Source organism: Colletotrichum siamense, assembly GCF_013390195.1.
Source record: "Colletotrichum siamense strain Cg363 chromosome Unknown KSG_Cg363_contig01, whole genome shotgun sequence".
Taxonomy (NCBI): domain Eukaryota; kingdom Fungi; phylum Ascomycota; class Sordariomycetes; order Glomerellales; family Glomerellaceae; genus Colletotrichum; species Colletotrichum siamense.
Window position 1 is genome coordinate 5,122,091 of NW_023501014.1, and position 21,136 is coordinate 5,143,226.

General features: G+C 55.8%; 7 protein-coding genes across 7 annotated transcripts; 2 read left to right on the top strand and 5 right to left on the bottom strand.

Annotated features, from left to right (window-relative positions):
* Positions 1-82: 82 nt before the first annotated feature.
* On the top strand, positions 83-1,415 carry CGCS363_v001281 (uncharacterized protein; the record flags this gene model as incomplete). Its single annotated transcript, XM_036633130.1, has 3 exons — positions 83-197; positions 256-472; positions 521-1,415. 3 exons carry the CDS (start codon positions 83-85, stop codon positions 1,413-1,415), a joined length of 1,227 nt encoding a protein of 408 aa, XP_036501139.1.
* A 549-nt stretch (positions 1,416-1,964) lies between these two features.
* Positions 1,965-2,861, bottom strand: ARL1 (ADP-ribosylation factor-like protein 1; the record flags this gene model as incomplete). The annotated part of the gene is made up of 5 exons (XM_036633131.1): positions 1,965-1,988; positions 2,070-2,393; positions 2,470-2,553; positions 2,630-2,668; positions 2,787-2,861. 5 exons carry the CDS (start codon positions 2,859-2,861, stop codon positions 1,965-1,967), a joined length of 546 nt encoding a protein of 181 aa, XP_036502379.1.
* A 2,557-nt stretch (positions 2,862-5,418) lies between these two features.
* On the bottom strand, positions 5,419-6,058 carry scon-3 (E3 ubiquitin ligase complex SCF subunit scon-3; the record flags this gene model as incomplete). The annotated part of the gene is made up of 3 exons (XM_036633132.1): positions 5,419-5,595; positions 5,649-5,917; positions 5,992-6,058. 3 exons carry the CDS (start codon positions 6,056-6,058, stop codon positions 5,419-5,421), a joined length of 513 nt encoding a protein of 170 aa, XP_036502860.1.
* Positions 6,059-9,450: 3,392 nt separating this feature from the next.
* SMP3 (GPI mannosyltransferase 4) lies at positions 9,451-11,264 on the top strand (the record flags this gene model as incomplete). Its single annotated transcript, XM_036633133.1, has 4 exons — positions 9,451-9,559; positions 9,722-10,107; positions 10,159-10,286; positions 10,337-11,264. 4 exons carry the CDS (start codon positions 9,451-9,453, stop codon positions 11,262-11,264), a joined length of 1,551 nt encoding a protein of 516 aa, XP_036502864.1.
* Positions 11,265-11,555: 291 nt separating this feature from the next.
* Positions 11,556-12,605, bottom strand: CGCS363_v001285 (uncharacterized protein; the record flags this gene model as incomplete). Its single annotated transcript, XM_036633134.1, has 2 exons — positions 11,556-11,907; positions 11,962-12,605. The coding sequence occupies 2 exons, from the start codon at positions 12,603-12,605 to the stop codon at positions 11,556-11,558; spliced, it is 996 nt and encodes a 331-aa protein (XP_036502863.1).
* Positions 12,606-15,820: 3,215 nt separating this feature from the next.
* On the bottom strand, positions 15,821-18,845 carry RBBP6 (E3 ubiquitin-protein ligase RBBP6; the record flags this gene model as incomplete). The annotated part of the gene is made up of 5 exons (XM_036633135.1): positions 15,821-17,793; positions 17,848-18,166; positions 18,221-18,579; positions 18,636-18,745; positions 18,805-18,845. The coding sequence occupies 5 exons, from the start codon at positions 18,843-18,845 to the stop codon at positions 15,821-15,823; spliced, it is 2,802 nt and encodes a 933-aa protein (XP_036502862.1).
* Positions 18,846-19,890: 1,045 nt separating this feature from the next.
* Positions 19,891-20,776, bottom strand: VPS21 (Vacuolar protein sorting-associated protein 21; the record flags this gene model as incomplete). The annotated part of the gene is made up of 3 exons (XM_036633136.1): positions 19,891-20,474; positions 20,572-20,635; positions 20,699-20,776. The coding sequence occupies 3 exons, from the start codon at positions 20,774-20,776 to the stop codon at positions 19,891-19,893; spliced, it is 726 nt and encodes a 241-aa protein (XP_036502861.1).
* Between the last annotated feature and the right edge of the window lie 360 nt (positions 20,777-21,136).

A 21,136-nucleotide genomic window follows, 5' to 3' on the forward strand; every position in this document is an offset into this window, starting at 1 on the left:
TTCTTGGCTACATCAATTCCAGTACAAGATATAACGTCCCACCACACCGATATTGCAGGCAGACATAGCAAACGCAGAAAACATGGCCAACCAACCTCCAAGGCTCCGAAGTGGTATCATGTACAGATTCCACCCTTACCAAGTCCCGACGACGAATTACGGAAGAGCTGAGTACAGTTCGGAAGACGTCGAACAGTGTGAGTTGAAAGTCCACATCCCGACATCGTCAACAACAGATGCTTATTAGGCATACAGGGGCGGCCGCATTACATTTTCACCACTCCAGTTTTCGACAAGAAGCGAAACACCTGGCCGTTGATCTTAGCCAAGCCTGCACCGATGTTTTGCAGCGCGGCGTGTCCGACAACATGAGCCGAGCTCGCGCCCAAGCATTGCAAGTCAAAGCCAACGAATTCTTGCGACGACTGAATCGCAACGAAGGGTGGATGGCGCAAGAGAAGCAGCAAGCTATGTGAGCATTGCCCTCTGCAGTGGATTTTATACGTACTAATGGTTTCAGCAACACTGGCATGCCACCCGCCTACATGACAATGAGCGTGAAGCACAAAGCAAAGATAGAAATCAACTATCTTCATCGAGTGATTCAAGCGGACCAGGCTTACCTTGCTTCGGGAGGCCCCGGAGTCATCGGTGTCAATACAGGTCTTCAAGGTCCCCGAGGTCCCCGAGGTCCGCAAGGTCTCCAAGGCCCCAAAGGACGCAGAGGCCGCAGAGGACGCCCAGGCAGAGACCTCACAGGTCCCAGAGGTCCTGGGGGCGGGAACGATGAAAACCCTGGAGACGATGGAGGCAACGGAGGCAACGAAGGCAATGGTGGAGGTGGCGGTCACGATGAAGGCAACGACGACGCCAACGACGACGTCAATAACGGGGGCAACGACGACGATGACAACGACGACGATGGCGACGACGACGATGGCGACGACGAGGACGACGATGGAGGCAATGATGGGGGCAATGATGAGGGCTCCGGAGACGATAAAGACGATAGAGACGATGGAGGCGATGGAGGCAACGGTGTCAGTGGTGGGGGCAACACCACAAGCAAAGCCAACGGCAAGGCCACACCCAAAGCCAAAGGAAGCACCACAGCCACAAGACTCACCAGAAGCGCCACCAGAAACGACACCAGAAACAACCCCCAGGGGCCCAACAAACGGCGGAGGCTTGTTGGACACTTCAGCAGCGAGAGCGACGTCGATTTTCTTCCTAGGCTGCCAAAAGGCACCCAAAAACAGTCGTCGTCAAGTGTCTTGAGAGGCAGCTCCGTGCCGGCGATGGATACGCAGGATTTGGACCTGATGATTCAGAATGCGATGTTGTCTGACCAACCGGATTTCAACATGTTCGATGGCGGTCAATCCGTACCCACCACCATGGTGGGAAAACTATGATGGAACCATCTCTTTGGGCTTGAAGAGTAATGGGTGCTGTTGAGAGGGAGCCGATGCAATCGTCTGCACGGCATGACATAGATATCAGACAGAACGCTTCGGTAGAGACCGGCAGGATCAGAACAGAACCAGGGACGCAGTACGACGTCCCCGTGCTGGTATTAGAACGTATAAATAAAACAACGAACCGACTCGAATTGTCTTCATATTTTCCCCGCCTCTGGCCCTCTGATCGCCTCGTGAAATTTGTCTGCGCGACACCTTCATACGACAGTCCGTCCAAGACGCTTGTGACGAGTGAAAACGGCCGTTGAGTGTGCCTTCGCGCTCTGCCTACGCCGTCCCAAAAAGCAGAAACGCCGACAGTTCAAGGTGAGCGTGAGGCTTCGGAGTTACACCTTGCGTGTTCATTGCTCGCAAACGTACAACATACTACAATGCGTAGGTCTACCCACCCAGCGGGGCTTGTATTATAAATCATGAGGGGGCGTTAGGCGTGGGGGTGTTGGAGAGCTTGTTCAATAGCGTCCAAGGGTCGAGGCCAGACCTCTATGACTCTTGGTTGACGGTTTGCTACGAGGAGTTAGTCCATATCGGGCGAAAGAGCACTCGTGGTCATATGGACCAAGGCGGTGCTGAGGGGTGACAACGTACGACAAGCCAATCCATGCCCTCTGTCACACCGCTGCCGTCGACGGCTGAGCATGCCATGATGCTCCAGTTGCGGTCGCGCAGCTCGCCCAGTCGCAGGGCCTCCGAGATCTCGCCCGCACCCTTGGCGCCGGGCTGGTCCTGCTTGTTGGCAAACACGAGCAGGGCCGCGTCCTTGAGCTCCTCCTCGTTGAGCATGGCGCCCAGTTCCTCGGCTGCGGTCTGCAGACGCTCGATATCGGTCGAGTCGACGACGAAGATGACGGCGGCCGTGTTGGCGTAGTAACACCGCCAGTACGGACGGATGCTAGTCTGTCCGCCTAGATCCTACAGGCGCACGCATGCCATGTCAGCCTCGACGTTCGTTATGTGCCAGAAAATCAAAAGGGTTCCTCTCACATACCCAGACATTGAAATTGAGGTTCTTATATGTGACGGACTCGACGTTGAATCCTATCGTGGGGATCGTGGTGACCACCTCGCCAATCTAAACAAGCATAAAGTTAGTGCCGAGCTTCTTTCCCCATGCGCGCGCGCATGTGGATGGGCTGTCATGAGCTCACCTTCAGCCTGTACAACAGTGTCGTCTTTCCTGCGTTATCCTGTGCAAGTCGCCCGCGGTTTGTCAGCCTTGCATCTCTTGCGTTTCGGAGGTCGCTGGCTCCAGGGGTGCCGGCCAACAGCAGCATCAGCAGCGGCGCGGGTGCGGTGCATGCATACCAAGCCCAGGATCAATATCCGGATCTCCTTCTTCGACCACAAGAGGCCGGACAGCCATGACATGCTCGCGCCCATCTTGGCGGTTTGTTGGATGTGTATGTGTCGTTACTTCGTCGGTTGCTGGGGTTGATGTTGCGTTTCGCCGCTGCGACTGCAGAATGTCGCAGTCTTCAAAAAGGTGCGCGGTTGGCCTCGGGTCGTGGTAGGAGAGGTAGGTAGGTAGGCAAGGCGAGGCTTGACAAGCTAAAAGGTGGCTTGTTTCTTCCGATCCAGGGGGGCGACAAGTAACAAGACGGTCGTCCGGGTTATGTACAAAGAAGCAGGAAACAACGACAGCCTGAAAGGACAACTCAGGCACACACACTCCCTCTTCCGGTTTGGTTTCGGCGTCCGTCGTTCGTTTCGTCGTCTCGTCAAGTAAAAGGCAGCAAAAACTTGTTTCTGGTTTCTTTGCAACTCCGCGGCTTTGAGAGATGGGAGACAAAGGACCGTTACAAAAGAATCTCGATGGCCCCTGAAGGTACGGAAAGGGCCCCCTAATTGACAGTTTTTAAGACATGCCCTGCATGGATGGTTAATTCTGGGCGTTCCAACGGGTCCGCGGGCCTGCCACTTCTGGGATCGTCGGCCGCTCGAGCCTATCGGCACGTCAGGGATTATCACATAAGCCGAATTCTGTTAACGCTGCTGCCTGAGGCAAGGAGAAATGACCTTGTACCTGTCGAGAAAGCGTCACTACAATCCTTATCTAATCGAGCTGCAGCCGCTGAGGCTGAGGCGCGCACGCAAGCCTCAAGTCGTGCAGTGACTCCTTCCGAAAAAGCGTGACCGTCTCCACCCGGTGCCCTCCCCGCCAATCAGGGTATTTGCGGGCTCGCCTAACCTAGTGCCTTCTCACACAGAATTTATGATTTTTCGAACCATCAAACCCATCGGAGAACCAACTGCACCCAAAGGACTCGACTACCTTGATCAGCCAACAGCCGTCAAAATGCCGGTACGTGATGACGCCTACTCCCTCCCCGCGACGACGACAATGATGATATTGTGCCCGATCGATTTCTCCGGAGAAATGCGTGGTTCGCGCAGGCCGCGGGCGCGCGGCGCTGGCGGACGGATCGAGGAGGGGCAAATATCATCACCACGACCCGGGGGTCCTCAAACACCACGAAGGGAAGCAGAGCGCTGACATTTGGGAACCATCACAGAGCCACAAGTCTTTCCGCACGAAGCAGAAGCTCGCCAAGGCGCAGAAGCAGAACCGCCCTATCCCCCAATGGATCCGTCTCCGCACTGGTAACACCATTCGGTACGATACACCCTCTGCTGCCGTCTCTGGGGTCGACACGACGACATCCTAGGGCGCGCGCGCGCTCCCCCGACACGACGCAACCGATCTTGACTGACACTGATTCCTACAGCTACAACGCGAAGAGACGCCACTGGCGCAAGACCCGCCTCGGCATCTAAACACCTCGCACCAAATCTCGATTTCCCAAAAATCCGAACCAGTGTGTCTCATCTCGATGGCATCGCCGACCGACATGGAACTTCTACTTGGAATTTCTGGGAGGAGTTAAGACGGACTCTAAATTTCATCGGCAAGAGTCTGATCGTGGGAGTCTTCGGGGTGGAAAATTACGGAGGGAAAATGGATGCCCGGCTCCGGCTAGACACCACGCATTGCATGTTACGGTCATAGGGAAAGGAATGCCAAATCATTTGATGCCTCTGAATGAAGATAACGAGGTCCCACGCCTGCTTCTCCCGCTTCATGGTGTCTGTCGTGTGATGTGGGCTGGGGCAGACTGGTCTTCGAGTTTTTGAAGGTCCCCTGCCTTCATGGGCTTGCTTGGCCATCAGCTTTGGATGGGCTCGGCACTTCTACACGGTAGCACATCTATCATGGGCGACCAACACGGGTCAAAGTGGCCCAAGTAAGGTCCTTGGATCCAGGCTTGTCTAGATTCTATAGATGTCAATTGGGCCTCTCTATCTTGGCTGTGTCGGAGGCCACAATGGTGCCGTAGGAACGCGTGAGCTTCGTTGGTATGTAGATGGCCGGATGGTATTCTCAACGACGACCCACTATCCACTTGCCCATTTCTTCTTGTGCCGATGCCAAAATAGAGACGTCACAATGTGATGAGTCTCTCTGCTGCCGTGAAATCTAGCAGTCAGGTTCGTTCCTCAATCTGGACATATGTAGGATTTAATGACCGCTGAGCAGCAATATGTGGCTGTTCTACTATGGTACCTGTCTCATTGCGAGAACTCTTAAAATGTTGAGCACACAAACGAGCAGCGATCCAGGCATAGTGGTGCATGGAAAAGCCACACTCTCCCACACGGGTACATCCGTCATTTCACGAAATGAGTCAATAGCAATGGTGAAGAGACGGTCTGCCTTGAAATGCTAGCGGTGAAGCAAACTAAAAAGACAACCCACACTACCTTGCGGTCTTCGAATGCGCACTGCGGTGAGTCCTTCCTTCACCAATTCCCGCCCTAAGCAAACCGTGACCCTTGGGTGCCCTTGGAATCGTCGAAAACGCCAGAAAACGATGCATAACACATAAATGGCGGGCACGGGATATCCTATCTAGATGATCCCACCGCTCCCAGGATTTGCTTAACGGTCCTCGGCCCACTCGTTCTCGCGACGGATCTGCTCCTCCTCCTCGGGGGTGAAGTCGTTGGTGATGTTGAAGGTCTTGCGGATCTCCTCAGGAGACTTGCCCTTGATCATGTTGGCGACGGTCTTGCAGCCAACGTCAAGGAGGGGCTTGATGTCGAGGTAGTTGGAGGCCTGGGAAAAGGTTAGCATTAGCTGGGAAGGAACATGAAAGGGGCATCACATACGAGGATGATCTCAAAGAGCATCTCCTGGTCAACCTGCATGAACTTCTGGTCCCACTCTTCGATCTCGGTCGTCTTCTTGCGAGCGTCGTTCTCCTCATCGGCGTTGACGGGGGGGTCGTTGCGGTGGTGCTCACACCACTCGATGACCTTTCTCAGGACGGCCTCGTTGACGTTGGGAATGGGAATGGGGTTCTCCTGGCTGATGGCATCATCACCGACGTCCTCAAGCATGTTCTTGATGAGCATGGAGCGCTCAGCAACAACGCGGTCTGGAACCAAACGGTTAGCAGGATGCGACAACGGAGGAAGGAGCAAGCCTCGGAGAGAAAAAGATGTGACGTACCGACTGGGAGGGTGATGCTGTCGTTGGACTGCACCCAGATCTTCTGCTCCTTCTTTTCGGTGGCCATCTTGATTGATGTATGTGTGTCTACGAGTAATCTCGACGATGTCAGTTGGTTGAAGCAGAGAAATGCGTGTGAAGCTGTATTGTAGCGAGGTGGGGTTGATGGGGGAAGTGTGAGGATTTGGATTGATCGACGAAGACGGAAAGCAATGCAGTAGATATACCTACAGAAAGCTAATCGGAGAAAGAAACTGGAGTGGGCGCGACAGAGAGGTGGTTTGGACGAAGTGGTGTTGGTAGCAAACAATGGCGGCTACGGGTTGCGGATGGAGATGCTTTTGTGCTGATTCACAGTCTGACGTTGGTCGGCAAGGTATTGGGGGGCAAAGCGGTTGGTACGGTAGGTAGGTACCTTCTCTTTGTGGGGACAGCACACAGGAAGGGTCGGAGGGGCGCGTGGTTGCCTTCAGAATCGTAGGGTACCCGAGCAAGAAAGGAGGCTGCCCGGCTTCTCATTGGCTGGGGTAACATATTTGCGGGCCGGAACCGCTCTGATGCCTGGAGCAGCAAGGTGAATGGCGCCTTGTCCACGACGAACCTTTATTCGGCCCAGCACTGAGGCCTCAAAGGAGCCCGCTACGCCGCAGCATCTGGAGGCAGGAATCCCTGAGGGGAAAATGCCGTTCTGTCTTTGCATTCACCTCAAGCAAGGGTTTTCAGGCAGAAGCCTTGCTAGCACTTTTGATCTGTGAGTCCTCCCCGACCGCAGATACCTCTACGCACACTGCAATGTCCAGCCATGGCAGCCTGACGGCCACAGATCGGCGGGGCTGTCATGAGCATCTCTCCTGATCTCTGTCGTCGTCAGGTTCGAAGGGTACACTGTAGCTGGCCTTCCCTATTTGAGTTCTGCTTGGGGTTGGAAAATGGTCTTCAATATGTCCATACCGGCGTGGATGCGGCATGGCTTCATTATGTCATGCATATCACCTGAGCCTTCCAGGTACAAATGCTCCAGAGAACTTTCGGGTTAAGCCACATCGAATGCTGTCAGCCACATCCGATATCGATGAGCACCAGCCACGATATCCACCGAAAGCCGATTTGCATTGAGAGAGGGCTCGGAGAAGATGCATCTAGACCACCCAAGGTGCTAATTCTGCAGATTTGAGATGGTGCTCCATCTTCCAGCGTTCAATGATCTCTTCTAGTCGTGAGGCTTGAACTCGGTGCCATCTCCAGTCTACTGATGTTCCGTTAGGTTTGCGGTGGATGGGGACCTGGACGCCTTCCAGTCGCCAAGTGTGACTCAGAAAGTGTAAAGATATTGGCTTGATGTAAGAACAAACCTCCATACCTTGTTACAAACCTGCGTACCCCCCATTTCCGAGTTCTGGAAATAGGAAATGTGGTTAAACAGCGTTGCACTCTCGGACGGAGAGACGGGATCGGGACGGCGGGTCCGGAGCTGCGTTCGGGCCGTAGTAGTAAAGCTCCGCCCCAACAGATTCGGTATGAGCAGAGGTCCTTCTTGCGCCCAAGTTGATCATGAATTATTTAATGCTTCACCCTGAGCGGTGAATGCAAGCCTCACCGCCAGGCCCGCGTCAGACTCACCGCCCGAATAAGCGCAGAGCCTCTGCAAACGCAGATCGCCACCTGCAGGACCCATGGTTCGGTGCCGATGCAAGAATCAGACGGAGATCTGTAGAAAGACGATGAAGTCGAAGCTGGCGGGGTTTGAAGGCGAAAGCGAGCTGCAGGCACTTAAGAGGCCTGTCAACTCCACGACCCCACGGCGTGGGCAGGGAGGCGCTGGCCCTGCAAACCACATTCCGACGGCGAGACATTGTGTGCTGCTTGTTGCATCATTACCGATCCTCAAATCCTGTCCAATAGTGTCCCGATGGGAGGCCCGTTTCGAGGGTCGCGCAGACAGCCGTGGGCGGCGCGCCTCTGTCCGTGGCACCGAGATGATAACACATAGCGCTTCGGACTATGACAAGGCCCGAGGAGCCGGAATTGATACCCGCAGAGGCTAAAGGATGTTATTACTGCATAGTATGTCTGTTCGTCCGATATCAGACTCTCTAGGACAATCGGACAACGCTGGTCTTGGTCTGGTGCCCGCGTTGCTCAAGAGACAAGCGACCCCAAGAAACAAAGCGAGTCCCTGGCTGATAGGGAGCAACCGTGATGCGCAATGCATAATGACACCAAGACAATGAGATGGCAGTGGTTCGAGAAAGCTGCTGACTGGATCGAACGTATTTGGTTGGCCTCGCAAGGGAAAGGGGGTCCGTTGACGTTGGGAGAGGAGGGAGAGCATCGACAACGACTGGACTGGAAGACCGGGGAAGAAGAAGAAGGAGCCACCGGCATCCACAGCCAGCAATGAGTCCACGTCCCAGACTCCCAGCTGCAGTTGCTCGCTGGTGGCATTCCAGGCTCCGCCTTACCCGTTCGGGGATTAGTGCTTCCAGAAGGAGGCCCTGGCGAAGCAACATTGGCAGGGTTCTGCATTGCAACAGGGGCCATCGGAGGGCACACTTCCCAAAGTCTCACTTTTTGCCAGCAACCACGTCGCGTCACGCTGCACCGTGGGACGGCACTGCTGGGTTCGCTGGGTTTGCTGGGCTGGCGACCCCTGTGAGCCGTCGAATAAGCATTTCCTCGAGCAGCCAACTGCCAGCTTGGATACAGGACACGCAGCGAAGCCCTCCTTGCTAAAATGACAATCCGCGACCTCGACACCCACTTTCTCTAGTCAACCTCACCCGACCTGTCGACTGCCAGGTGGTCCGTCACTAGCTCTGGTGATTCGAGAAGCATCATAAAACGGCAGGAGCCAGGGCCATGTGCCTCCCACCTTAATCAGAGATTGCGGATCCCTTGCAATAGAACAAAATCACCATCCCGGCGTGGGCCACCTATCAGTCATCCCGTCCCGTCCGAACCTTGCCCTTAGCATCCACCCACCACCTATTCGCACCGCACCCAAGGAGCGCCTAAGGAGGGCCCTCCGTGCAGCTGCGACTGAGAGCTGCTCCAAAATATCCTGACCATCACCCTACGCAATAGCCTGTGCCTTGCTTTACCTTACCCGTTTCTTCTTTTCTTTCCTCTCTTCCCTCCCTCACCTTCACCTGGCTTGCTTCACCTTACCTATCTCATCCTAATCTTCGAAGCTTCTCTTCTTGCTTGTCTTTCTCCATCCTACTTCTTGCTCATTCTCGAATCCTCCTGGCTCCGGGCGAACAGTCGCATACTTGTTCAATACATGCCCCCTCCCCCTCGATAATGCGACTTTGCGACCACTCCTGTCCCACCCAAACGATCCCTCGACCTTGCCCGGGCTAATACTGTGCCCTACTTGCAAGCTTTTGCTTCAGACCACGAACCGATTCCCCAGCTGCAGGCCGCCCTGCGACGACCAGATAATCAAGAGCAAAAGCCATGTGGCGGCGGTTATACCTGTTCCTCGTCCTGGTCCGGCTGTGGTTTGCGCTGTCCCCCAGCTATCTACACCCGGACGAGAACTTCCAAGGCCCCGAGGTCATCGCTGGTATGTTGATCGACTTGGTCGCTGCCGCAACCCGCGTCGTTTGCGCCGGGCGCGCGCAGCTCTTTGCTGCGCCTTGGAGCTCCCCCCGAGCTTCCGGGAGCTCGCATTGACTTTCGCGCTCGTTCTCGCTTTTTGGAGTACCTGAGCTAACGCGTGGCGCAGGCCAAATCTTTAGCTACCCCGTTCGACACACATGGGAATTCACAAACGAACACCCGATCCGGAGCGTTTTCCCGTTATGGCCCGTTTACGGCTTGCCCATGCTGCTCCTACGATGGCTATGGATCGGTAACGGCCACGATGGAGAGATCCCTCCGATCGCCGTCTTCTGGACCCTGCGCGTCCTCATGTTCGTCACCAGCTTTGTCTTGGAGGACTGGGCCATCCACGAGCTCATCAGCTCCCCGCGCCACAGGCGCGTCGCTGTGCTGCTCGTTGCCTCGTCATATGTGACATGGACTTACCAAACCCACACCTTTTCGAACTCGGTGGAGTGTTTGGTGGTCGCATGGTGCTTGGTTTTGATTCAGCGCATTGTTGAAAGCCCAGTGAGCTGCCCTTAACCCTTGAGTCTGACGGGATATTGACGTTTGTGACAGCAACAATCGTCGCTTCTTGCTTCCACGATCCTTGGAATCGTGGCTGTCTTTGGATTGTTTAATAGGATTACTTTCCCGGCCTTTTTGCTGATTCCGGGACTTCGCTTGATACCCCATTTTGTCAATAGGTGAGAGGCACTGATTCACGCCACAGCGAGCAGCACTGACAACCTCATAGACCTCTCTCCCTCACCGTCATGGTGTTGGCTGCACTCACCACCACCCTCATTGCCATCACCCTAGACACGGCATTCTATCTTCCCGAGCCCATCAAGTGGGCAGATCTAATCTCACGCCCCGTCATCACGCCACTCAACAACCTCATGTACAACATCAACCCCGACAACCTGGCTCAGCATGGACTGCACCCCTGGTACCAACACCTCCTGGTCAATATCCCCATGTTGATCGGGCCTGCTGCTTTGCTGTTGTTCACGCAGCCGCACGTCTCATTGCGGCTCTACTCGGCCATTTCCGGCGTCTTTGTGCTGTCTATCTTCCAGCACCAGGAAGCCCGTTTCCTGCTGCCAACAGTTCCACTGATCCTGTCGTCGGTCAATGTGCCAAAGAGCCGCACCGTTCTTCGAGCCTGGATTGCTACCTGGATTGGCTTCAACCTGGTCTTTGGCATCCTCATGGGCGTTTACCACCAAGGAGGAATCGTGCCTGGACAGGTGTTCCTTAGCAAGCAGCCCGACGCGACCCAGGCCGTTTGGTGGAAGACGTACACCCCGCCAATCTGGCTTCTCAACGGCAAGAATGAAGTCCTCACTACCCGCGATGTCATGGGCATGAAGGGCGAGGCCCTGTTGAAGGAGCTGGACAGCCTTGCGACGTGCGACACGCCCGCAGACAGACGCAATTCGGAGTATCTGAAGGAGAAGAACGGCACCTACCTCATTGCGCCTGCTTCAGCAACGTGGATAGACCCCTATCTGTCCAACAAGGGCCTGAAGGGTTTGCGATTCCGCGAGGTGTGGAGGTACAGACAACACCTGAACTTGGACGACCTCGATTTCGGCGATGACGGTGTATGGAACACGCTCGCCAGAGTGATTGGTCGGCGTGGCCTCGTCGCATGGCGTGTGACGAAGAGCTGCAAGTGAGGAGGAGGATCAAAAGGACGGCTTGATGACAGCGAATGAAAACTTTACGTTTGATGACATTTTATGAGCGCCTAAATGGAAGTGGTATCACACATGCCCCTGGCATCGCCAATATGGTCGTATCCCAAAACGCCTGAACTCCATCTCGATGCCCTCGTCCCGACGGCCAACGGTTACCGTCAAGCCCACCTTGCGTTGTTGAGAAACAGTCTCGCCTCTCCTGCCGTGTCACCAACCATTTGCGTGGACACGCAGGGGGCATCTCGCCTTTTGTTTTATGTCATCGTCTCCTCACGGTAGTGAAGACGCGTCAGTGCCGTTGAGATCGACCGCAAATAACCAGTTCCCGGAAACGTTGGGCTTCCCCAGGCGGCTCTTCATCCAGCATACGTGATTACCGTAGTAGTCGCCCCAGCCGGCCCCGACGCACTCCGTCCGGTTGGCACACCGGTCGATGCAGTTGGCCATGGTCGTCGCGTTCTCTGCCGTCAGGTCGATGGCGCCGTCTGCGCTGTTGTAGTCGTGGCCACAAATCAGCCTAAACAGGCGGTCCGGCTCATCCTGCGCGGAAAAGGTCGAGTTGTCCGACGCCGGACAGGTGATGTTGGCCGTTTTTGTTGACTCCACGCCTGTCGGAAGGTTGCTACAAGCTAATATCAGTATCATGACGGTGTGAGGGAGGCACCGTCAAACTCACCCTGAACCGGAGCCGCCGGACTGGCCACTCGACTTGCGCCCGAACGCCAAGCCGGCCCCGAGACCGATGGCGATGGCCGCGATGACGAAGACGATCGCGACCGCCATCGCGATGTAAAACACCTTGCGCCGCATCCCGCACACCCTCGGTCCCATACCGAGCCCGTCGACGGAGGATCCCTTCTTGGACGACGGCCGGTGGTACCCCGGCGGATGTTGCTGGTAGTACGCGTGCGTCGAGTCCTGGCTGCCGCCGTAGAGGGTGCTGCTGTACCCGCCGGGGCTCATCACCGACGACGCGTCCGGCGAAGATGCCGGCGCCGCCGCCACCTCCAGACCTGGATTCTTCTTCAAGTGGTAGTGATGCCATGACGCCGGGTCGTTGGCGACCTGCGGTGTCGACAACGTCTTGGCGTCTAGGTGGTTGTACGGAGCGACCTCCGGCAAGGGGACGTCGTTGGGGTTCCACGGGAGAGGCTGGACGACTTCAAGCCCTGATTCGTATTCTTGCGGGGGCAGACGTTGCTGCTGCTGCTTCTGGTGATCCTGAAGCGAGTTCGAGTCTTCGGGTTTCGGTTTGAAGATGCCCATGACCTTCTCTTTTACCGAGGGACGGGACTTTAGGTTCTCCTCTCCATTTTCCATGATTGCTTGGTCCCAAAGGACTCTTTCTGGTCTCCTAACAGGCACTTTCTCTCACGAAGGATCCGCCCCAAATCAGATAAGAATCAATCCTCCTCCTGTTCGCTCTCCTGGGTAAGGTTGGTCCGGCAGATGCGAGGGACGGGGAAACGGAAACGGGGCCAGACTTTACTTCATGCCAAGCGACACAGATGTAGAAAAGGAGCCGAAGTGTGAAGTAAGTGGGTGTCGGCTAGTACTCTTTTCTTCCTTTTTTAGTGTTGAAGCAGACAACAACACCCCTCAAATCTGGGGAGGGGACGGGTACGGCAGTGGGAATTTGGAAAAGAGAAGCCACTAAACAGTAAACGAAAGAGTTTTTGACAGGGGGACGGAGCTTATGAGCACCTGCATGACGGATATTGAGATTGAGCTTGTAGGGGAGGGGGGCAGAAGAGAAAAAAGTAAGAAGCGAAGAAACACGACGGAGGAGCGAGCAAGCTAGTGCTTGTTAATACGACATTTTTGGTGTGTTCAGTCTGTCAGCTCCCAGGGGGGTCGCGCCTCATTCGGGATAGCTTGGCGTCGGGGGGGAGGGAAAAAGCACCAGCCAGCGCTATTAGGCAATGATACTGTAAAAGGGTATCCCCTCTTAAAACACGGGGGAGGCAGTGATCGCCACCACTATATGACTTTTTTTGCCTTGAGAATGAGTGAGGTTGTGCCGCAGATGTGCATGTTCCGTCTCTCGTATCTTGCTTCTTCTGGAACACTGGGCGAGAGGTTTCATTGCAGCACCCACCTTGCAGACAACTCGGGACGCCGAGCAAGTGAAGTGCTTGTCTCTTCATTCTCTCACGAGAGAGGGCTCCAGTGCTAATTCTCACACAGCCCGTGGTCGAGCGTGCTGTTCATTTTCTTTCCTGTCTGCCTTACTGAGCTAGCATCCATAGCCCCGAACCTTGTAAGGTTCCCCCACGGACCAGCCAGCGACAGGGGGGTTAATTAGGCCTGGAGACCACCGATGCTGGGGGAAACGGGCCGTAGAAACAACAACTTACTCCTCGAGAAACGAAGGCAGAAAACCCGCCGACTTCATATTCTTTCGTGTCCTTTGAAGTGGTGAGAAGCTTCTCCTGCCTCTATCCCCCTTCCCAGATTAGACAGGTCAGCGTTGCGACAATAGTGGAGAGCTGCATCTTAGCGAGGACGGCGATAAGTTGAAGAAGAGGTTCCCGAAAGCCCCGCGACCTTCCCAGGATGCAAGGGGGGTGCTTCATTCGACCAATGAGATGCCTGGTGTGGCTCTGAACCATGGATGGGCGGTTGGCTTGGGGCTTGGGTTGTGAGCTTGACTTGACTCTGGGTGTTGTGCGGTGGCGCTGGAAAGCCATGCGTGTCAGCAGTGAGCCGTCCCAGCCGCCGCAAGGAGTGGCGCTTTTCGAGTCGACAATGTTGCCAGACGTTAGAATGGCGCGCCGTTGGCTGGTTCAGACTGGCATGATATTGGCCAGGGTCTCATCGGTGGTGATCGCTTGGCGGTACGGTCTTTTTGATGATGGGCCTAGACCCGCCGTTTACTTTGACCTCGAGGAGCTTCGTTGGAGCAGAACCGCCAGCTGCTGTCCAGGCCGATGATAGGGGTCTGAGATAAAAGACAGCAGGGTCTCTTCTAAGCGTGAGTAAGTCTCTTGTTTGGCCAACCCAAAATCATCGGCCCAAGTCAGCCCTAAAAGGCAAACTTGGCAACGTGCCCCCGGAGACATTTGCCTGCCGGCAGAGCTAGAAACGCACTGCCGTCCGGCTGGACCAGCCGTCGAGTAGCTCAAGAGGGATCTCGACGTATCTACTAATCACTCCGGTTTCCCGAGGAAGACGATACACTGGCCCGTACCAGACACAGGAGGCGTCCCAGGTCCGGCTTCGGCCCAACACTGGAAGCCGGTCTTGAGAACCGTGCGAGACAGGACAGACTCGGTATGATCTACGCCATCATCGACAAGCTAGTACCCTTCAAAGTGGACGAGTTCGCACATTTGTCCTCTTTCGGCGGGGGCACATTAGACGAATTTTGACGTCTAGGGGCATTTCCGAAGAAGTTCCTAGTGGCATTGAGAACTCATCAAAACGACCTGCGAGGCGCTATTTGATCAGCTCATTCTTCGGCAGATCTCAGCAACAAGCTCCCAATTACTGCCAAGTTAAGCTCAATCTGTCTGCGAACTTTAACGAAACCTCGTCTTGGATGATGGCCTGGGTTAGGGTCCCGTCCCTCACGTAAATCACATCAGGCGCCCATTTGGGTGACGTCTCAATGCTTGGTAGACACATCTGTGACTGGTCGGACGCAGGAGGATTCTGCAAAGTACAGAGCCCAAGATATTCAAATGCTTGTGCTCAGCCCGCATGGAATTGAGAGAACAAAGCCGTGGACGGTTAATCAAGTGTATTGGATTTAAACTACTGCTTGCCCGTGACGCAAGCACCTCGACCAATTTGATATGAATTCATCGATATCGCGTTGGCGTTCTGACCTGTTGCCATAAGGACCAGTGATAGTAAAGATTCTCCAGAGCCACCAAGGCCACCATAGCTTAATTCCGTGAGGCTTAAAACACAGCCAACGGAACAAATTTCTTCGCATGTTCCATAGAGACAGAGCCGCGGCAAGGGAATTCCTCATCAACATGGGACACACGTCAATTTGACTTCTACCTGTCTTACGCAACCTGATTGTGACAAGACAAGCACAGTAGTGAAAGACCAGAGCCAGAGAAGCGCGAGAACACGTCACGATAACCAAATCTGATCTCAAAGAGTCCAATTAAATAAACTCTATACAGCCCGTACCGGCCACTGAAGCTTTGTAAGTCTACTATAATCCCACAAGCTGCCCGCACCCGCTGAATAACTTTTGCAGTCGCTCTCGTCAGGGGTTTTTGGATAATGTAACGTGCCAGCCCCTAACATACATGTCTTTTCACGCTGTCACTAGCTCTCGTCCCGTCCCGGGGGCCTGCGGCACGAGAGATAACTGACGGGGAGGGAGCCGGACCGCTGGAATGCATCCCACCAAGCCACAGTAAGCCCGACTTCACCTACTGATGGTCGGCACGGTTGTTCTCTCTTCTCCTCTTGCTATTGCGCGCCATGTGACTGCGCAGGCTATTGAGGATCCTCTTGACCGCATCGTCCGCTTGCTTCCGACCCTTCTCCCCCGTCGCGGCTTGGTTCTGCTGCTAACGGAAGCGGGAGCCTTCCCTTTCGGCCTCCATCCTCTGCATACGCTCTTCCTCCTCGTCCATACTGATGGCCTCACTACGCCGTCCCTTCCGGCGACTTCGCTTCCCGTCATCGCCGCCCCCGTCGTCTCTGCTGCGCTTGATGCCCGCAAGACCAGCAAGGCCCGCCATACGTTGCGTCTCTTTGAGCAGACGCTCACGGTCTCTCGCCTCGCGTTCGAGGGCGTGCGGGTCCTTGGTGGCTGCAGGCGCAGACTTGCTGTTGACCGAGGCTTGCGAATCCCGTCTGCCAGAGTCTTGTCGTTCCGACGACTTGCCAGGCTTCGAGCTTGCCCCCCTGATTTCGAGTCCCGAAGCGTTGCCGCGTGGCCCGGCGGGCGGGTTGAAATCCTTCTCTAAAGGCGACGGCTCCGGCGAGTGCTTGCGGCTGCCGCGGTGCCGGTGGTCGCGATCCCTGTGCTTGTCACGCTTGCGGTCCTTCTCGCGGTCCCTATCGCGATCCCGGTTCTTGCGGTCGCGGTCATAATCACGGTCCCTGTCGCGGTCTCTGTCCCGATGGGAGCGGTGACTTGACTTGCGATGGCGGTCGTAGTCGTCATCCCGATTCTTGTCCTTCTCGCGGTCTCGCCGTTTCTCGTCACGGTCCCTATGGCTTCGGTGACTGGATCTCTTTGAGTCGCTAGGGGAGGCAGACCTTGATCTCTCCTCGTACCCATCATCTCTAGAACGGGACTTGGTGTCGTCCTCGTCACCGTACGCGTTGTGCTTTCTGCTCTTGTGCTTCTTGCGACGGTACTCATCGTCCCGGTCACCGCGGTCACGATCTCCGGCGGCGGATCTGGACTCGGAGCGCCTGCGTCTACGCCTGTGGCGGTCGCGGTCGCGGTCGCGATCACGATCACTGCGATCGCTCTTGCGTTCTCTGCTAGGTTCCCTGGTGCGTGAGCGTGATCTAGAGTACTCGCGGTCTCGGGCGCTGTATTCCCTTTCAGACCGGCTGTCAGGCTCCTTCTCACGATCTCTGCTAACGTCACGACGACGGCTCCTGTCCTTATCTTTGGTGCGCGTCGAAGAGTTACTCCTAGATCGGGGCTGCTCCACGTTGGACTCTTGTTGTTGCTGGTCAGGGCCATCTACTGGCGACTCTTGGGCCTGTTCATCGGCGACGACGTATCCTCGAGCCCGAAGGGTATGCAGGCTAGTGTTCGGTAGGCCTTGACGCATGGCCTTGGGTCCCGTGGGAGCATTCAAAGGAACATCGGGCTGTGCAAATCCCTGGTTCTGGTTTGAGAATCCTGGCGGCCCATAACCTCCGTTCATGTTGTTACCACTGTAGGCAGCATAGTCACCATCCTGTGCCATGTTTGCGTTGTCTGCGTCTTGCGCGGATGCATCAATAGGACCAGACTCGTTCCCGCCCTCGTTCACGGGTTTAGAGCCATCTCCGCCATCTGCATTGTCTCCTCCGGCGTTTGATTTCTCGTCCTGATCAGGGTTTCGTTCGCGGCCAAACTCGTCCACATTGCTGTCGGTGCGACTCGCGTCACCGGCGCCCTGGCTGTAGTTGGAACCGTACTGCTGTTGCATCTGGCCGTGGTCCCCGTAGCCGCCATACTGTTGGTATCCGCCTCGACCGTAGCCTCCGCCGTAGTAGCCGCGTCCCCTTCCACGTCCACGGTTGCCGTAGTTGTTGCGGCGGTAATCATTGAATTGGTGACCGAAATTACCTTGATTGTACCCTGACTGGAATCCTGAGTTATAGTTGCCAAAGTCACCAGATCCCATGCCAGCAGCATTAGCAGAATTGAAATTATCTTGGCCGAAATTCCATGATTGTTGCCCGTTCCAGTTATTGGAGCCTGAGCCGAAACCACCGCCGAAGCCTCCCATGCCCATGCCTTGAGGACCATAGCCGCCGTTCATGTACATGTTCTGCATCGCCATTGGGTCCATACCCATACCTGGCATACCTGGTGATGTGTGAGCAGCTGCGGTCGGCAGGCATCATGTGAGGTGAAACGTACCCATCATAGGAAAGTTGCCAAAAGAATTGGCGCCCATGCCGTTCTGCATGGCCATCATCATCTGCATCTGGCTAAAGTCGCCAGATCCATTGAAGCTCATGTTCGGGAAGCTTCCGCCGTTCATCGAGTTAAAGCTCATATTCGGGTTCGTGCTCGCGTCGTCGCCTTGGTCGTCGCCGTTCTCCGCAGTGTCATCGTCCTGTTGAGACCCTCGCCTGGGTGCGGTCGCCGCGTCTTCGTCGCCAGTGATGATGACGGTCTCGTTATCATCGTCATCTCCCTTAGAGAGGCCGGGCTCCTCGTCGTGGTCCTGCGCGTCCTGGTGAAGGTGTAAGCGGAACTCAGCATCCCGCGTTAGGCGGAGAGCACGAACATTATTTGGGGCATCAGCCGCATCGGCTTCGTTCTGAGCGGTCGCCTCCACCGCCGAAGCTGGCGCGGCTTCCGCGTCCGTCTTCTCGTCGGCATGCGCCTTTTCAGCAGGTTGCGGAGACGCCTCTGCGTGCACAGCCGGGGAATCGTTCGGGGCAGGTAGCGACGCGCCCGGCTTCGCATCGACGGGTGTCGGGGGCGCAGATTCCTTCTCCTTGGCTCGCGCCTCCTCACGCTTCTTTTCTTGGGTTCGAAGAAAGACCTTAATCGTCGTTCGCAGAGACTTGTGAGGCGTACAGTCGTCGGCGGAGACTGGCGAGTGCTCGCAGACGGGGCATGATGCTGGTAGTGAAGACTGGCCTGATGGAGGGTTAAACCGACGTCGAGGTTGTGATGGGGAAGAGCGTGGTACTGACATGTCTCGCAGATGGCCTGCTCGCAGCAAGGCAGGCGGAAGGCGTTCACGGCCAATTCGCTACATATGGCGCATCGCAGCTTAACGGGAATGTCTTCAGGCGCGAGAGAGCTGCCGAATCACTGCTGTCAGCATGCGGCACCATCGTCCTGCGCAGTCAACAAACGCACCTGATGAGCTCAGCCTGAGCGGGTGTAATTGACGAAGCCATATCGTCGTCGGTCGAGAGGTAAAATCAAGACGAGGGATACATGGGTAACGTGGAGGGGCCGAAAAAGTACAGTAGAATAATTGGCCGACTGCCGGGGTCTTGGCACCAGCAAGGTACTATTATGGAAAGAGAATTGACGGCTCAGCGTGTCGCGCGGGACACTGTCATGTCGACGAGCGTGTTGTTGGCGGACAGTTTTTTTCTCCCGTACCCTCTTGCGCAGAACCCGTCGTAATAAAAGATTCTGTGGTGACGAGGTGAGGTGGACGAAGGCGCGGGAAGACTAAGAAAAAAAGGTGGGACGCATGGGCGGTGACTGACCAACCAGGCATCTCCTTCACCACCCCGACCTGCCTGTTTTACAGTGCTTGCTTCAGACTTGGCTGATTTTGACAGGCCGCCGTCTGTATTCGTACGGCTACCAACTGTAAGTCGCACGTGTGGCCCTGTGCGCATGCCTCGGCCACCCTGCCACCCGGTTGGTTTTTTTTACCAACCGCCGACCACCGACCACCGGCCACAGGCACCGGTCAGGACAGACCATGGTGCGCAATTACTCGCTCAGCGACGTCGTCTCACAGGCGGCGGTGACATCAAATGAAGTGCGACCAAAGACAAAAGGCTATCAAACTTGTCTTTGAGTGTATGATACTTCCGTCTACCTAATGCACTGACGACTGCTATCAGTTCCAAGCTGACCTGCAAGATCCATCCCAATGTCCGTCTTCTTCCCGCCGCCGTTGCAAACACACAAAACCACCAATGTTACACACCGAACGGATAGCAAGCATGCGAGGGTTGGGAGCGGGAAGGATAGTGTGCACTATCTGGAGCAAAACGTGACCACCATTATCGTCCACGCGCCCAAAGTGGCTCTCCCCACGACGACCTTTCCCAGTTTCTGCCGGATGGACGCTTCCCATAAAAAAAGAACATGAACCCTATAGCAGAAATGCAGCGCATAAAGACTAGAGACTCCGAAAAATAAACGTGAAAAATTTCAGCAATTCCCTTCTTCGCCAAGGTCCTCGGTTTGTCGTCATAATCAGCAAGCACATCCCTCCTTCGCCGCCGCATCCCTCGGTCCGGTGAGGTTGACCCGTTGCTCCTCTCCGCCCCGGCTCACGGCATGCGACGCACCGGCTCCTCTCGCGCTCTTCAGCGACGTCTCGGGGATGGCATTGGCGATCGCGGTAAAGACCTCGGTGACGTTGTGGCCCGTCTTGGCACTGGTCTCGAAGAAGAGCAGGCTCTCCTCCTCAGCGTACGTCTTGGCCTCCTCGGTGGACACCTTGCGGGCGTCGCCGGAGCCGTCCTCCCCGTCGGCATCCTCGCCAGCGTCGCCACCGGCAGAACCGGCGCTCTCTCCTGCGCCGTTGGTGAGATCGAGCTTGTTGCCGACGAGGGCGATAACGATGCCGGGCGACGCTTGTCTCTGCAGCTCGGCGACCCAGTGCTTGGCCTTGATGAGTGAGGTGGGCTTCGTGAGGTCGTAGACGACGAGGGCGGCTTGGGCGTTGCGGTAGTACATGGGCGCCAGCGAGGCGAAGCGCTCCTGGCCGGCGGTATCCCAGATCTCGAACTTGATCGTCCGGGTCGGCAGGTTGCACTTTTGTGTCAGGAAGGCGGCTGCAGACCAAGTATTTGCGGGTTAGCCATAGAGGTTCATGTCTCGCGACGAAGGCCCGAACGACAGGACGGCAGGCGGCGACTTTTCTCTACGTACCTCCGATGGTGGGCTCCTTGTTCTCTTGAAAGTCGTTGTTGACGAAGCGCAAGACGAGGGATGACTGCGAAGATTGATTCCTTAGCATATCTCATCGCGATGCCTGTCGTAGGCGTGGTGGGCGTACCTTTCCAACAGCAGCTTCACCGAGCAGGACCAGCTTGACGCTGCTGCTCGGCTTCGGGGCACCGCCGGATCCGTCCATCTTTTTTATCGGTTATTGAAAGTCGACAAACGTATGCCCTTGATTCGGAGGGTCTCTTTGATTGCGGGGGATGCGGGATTCAGGGATCGGTTCGGATGGAATCAGACAGCGGATTTTTGGGATGGGTTTGCTGCCTTTTGCGCGATGGGTTGATAGGTGGTAGGTAAATGGGTTGGTGGTAGAGGTGATACGTAGGACCACAGCTCGGCCACTGAAACGACGAGGGTGGTGAGGCGCAACAATGACGAAGCACCGCCCCCAAAGGGCCAAAGGGGCCCCAGCCGGCGGAAGGCAGCGACCAAGGTTGGCCAATGCTCTTGCTCGGAGCTCCAATCCTCAGAGGGGCAGCGGAGAATCAAT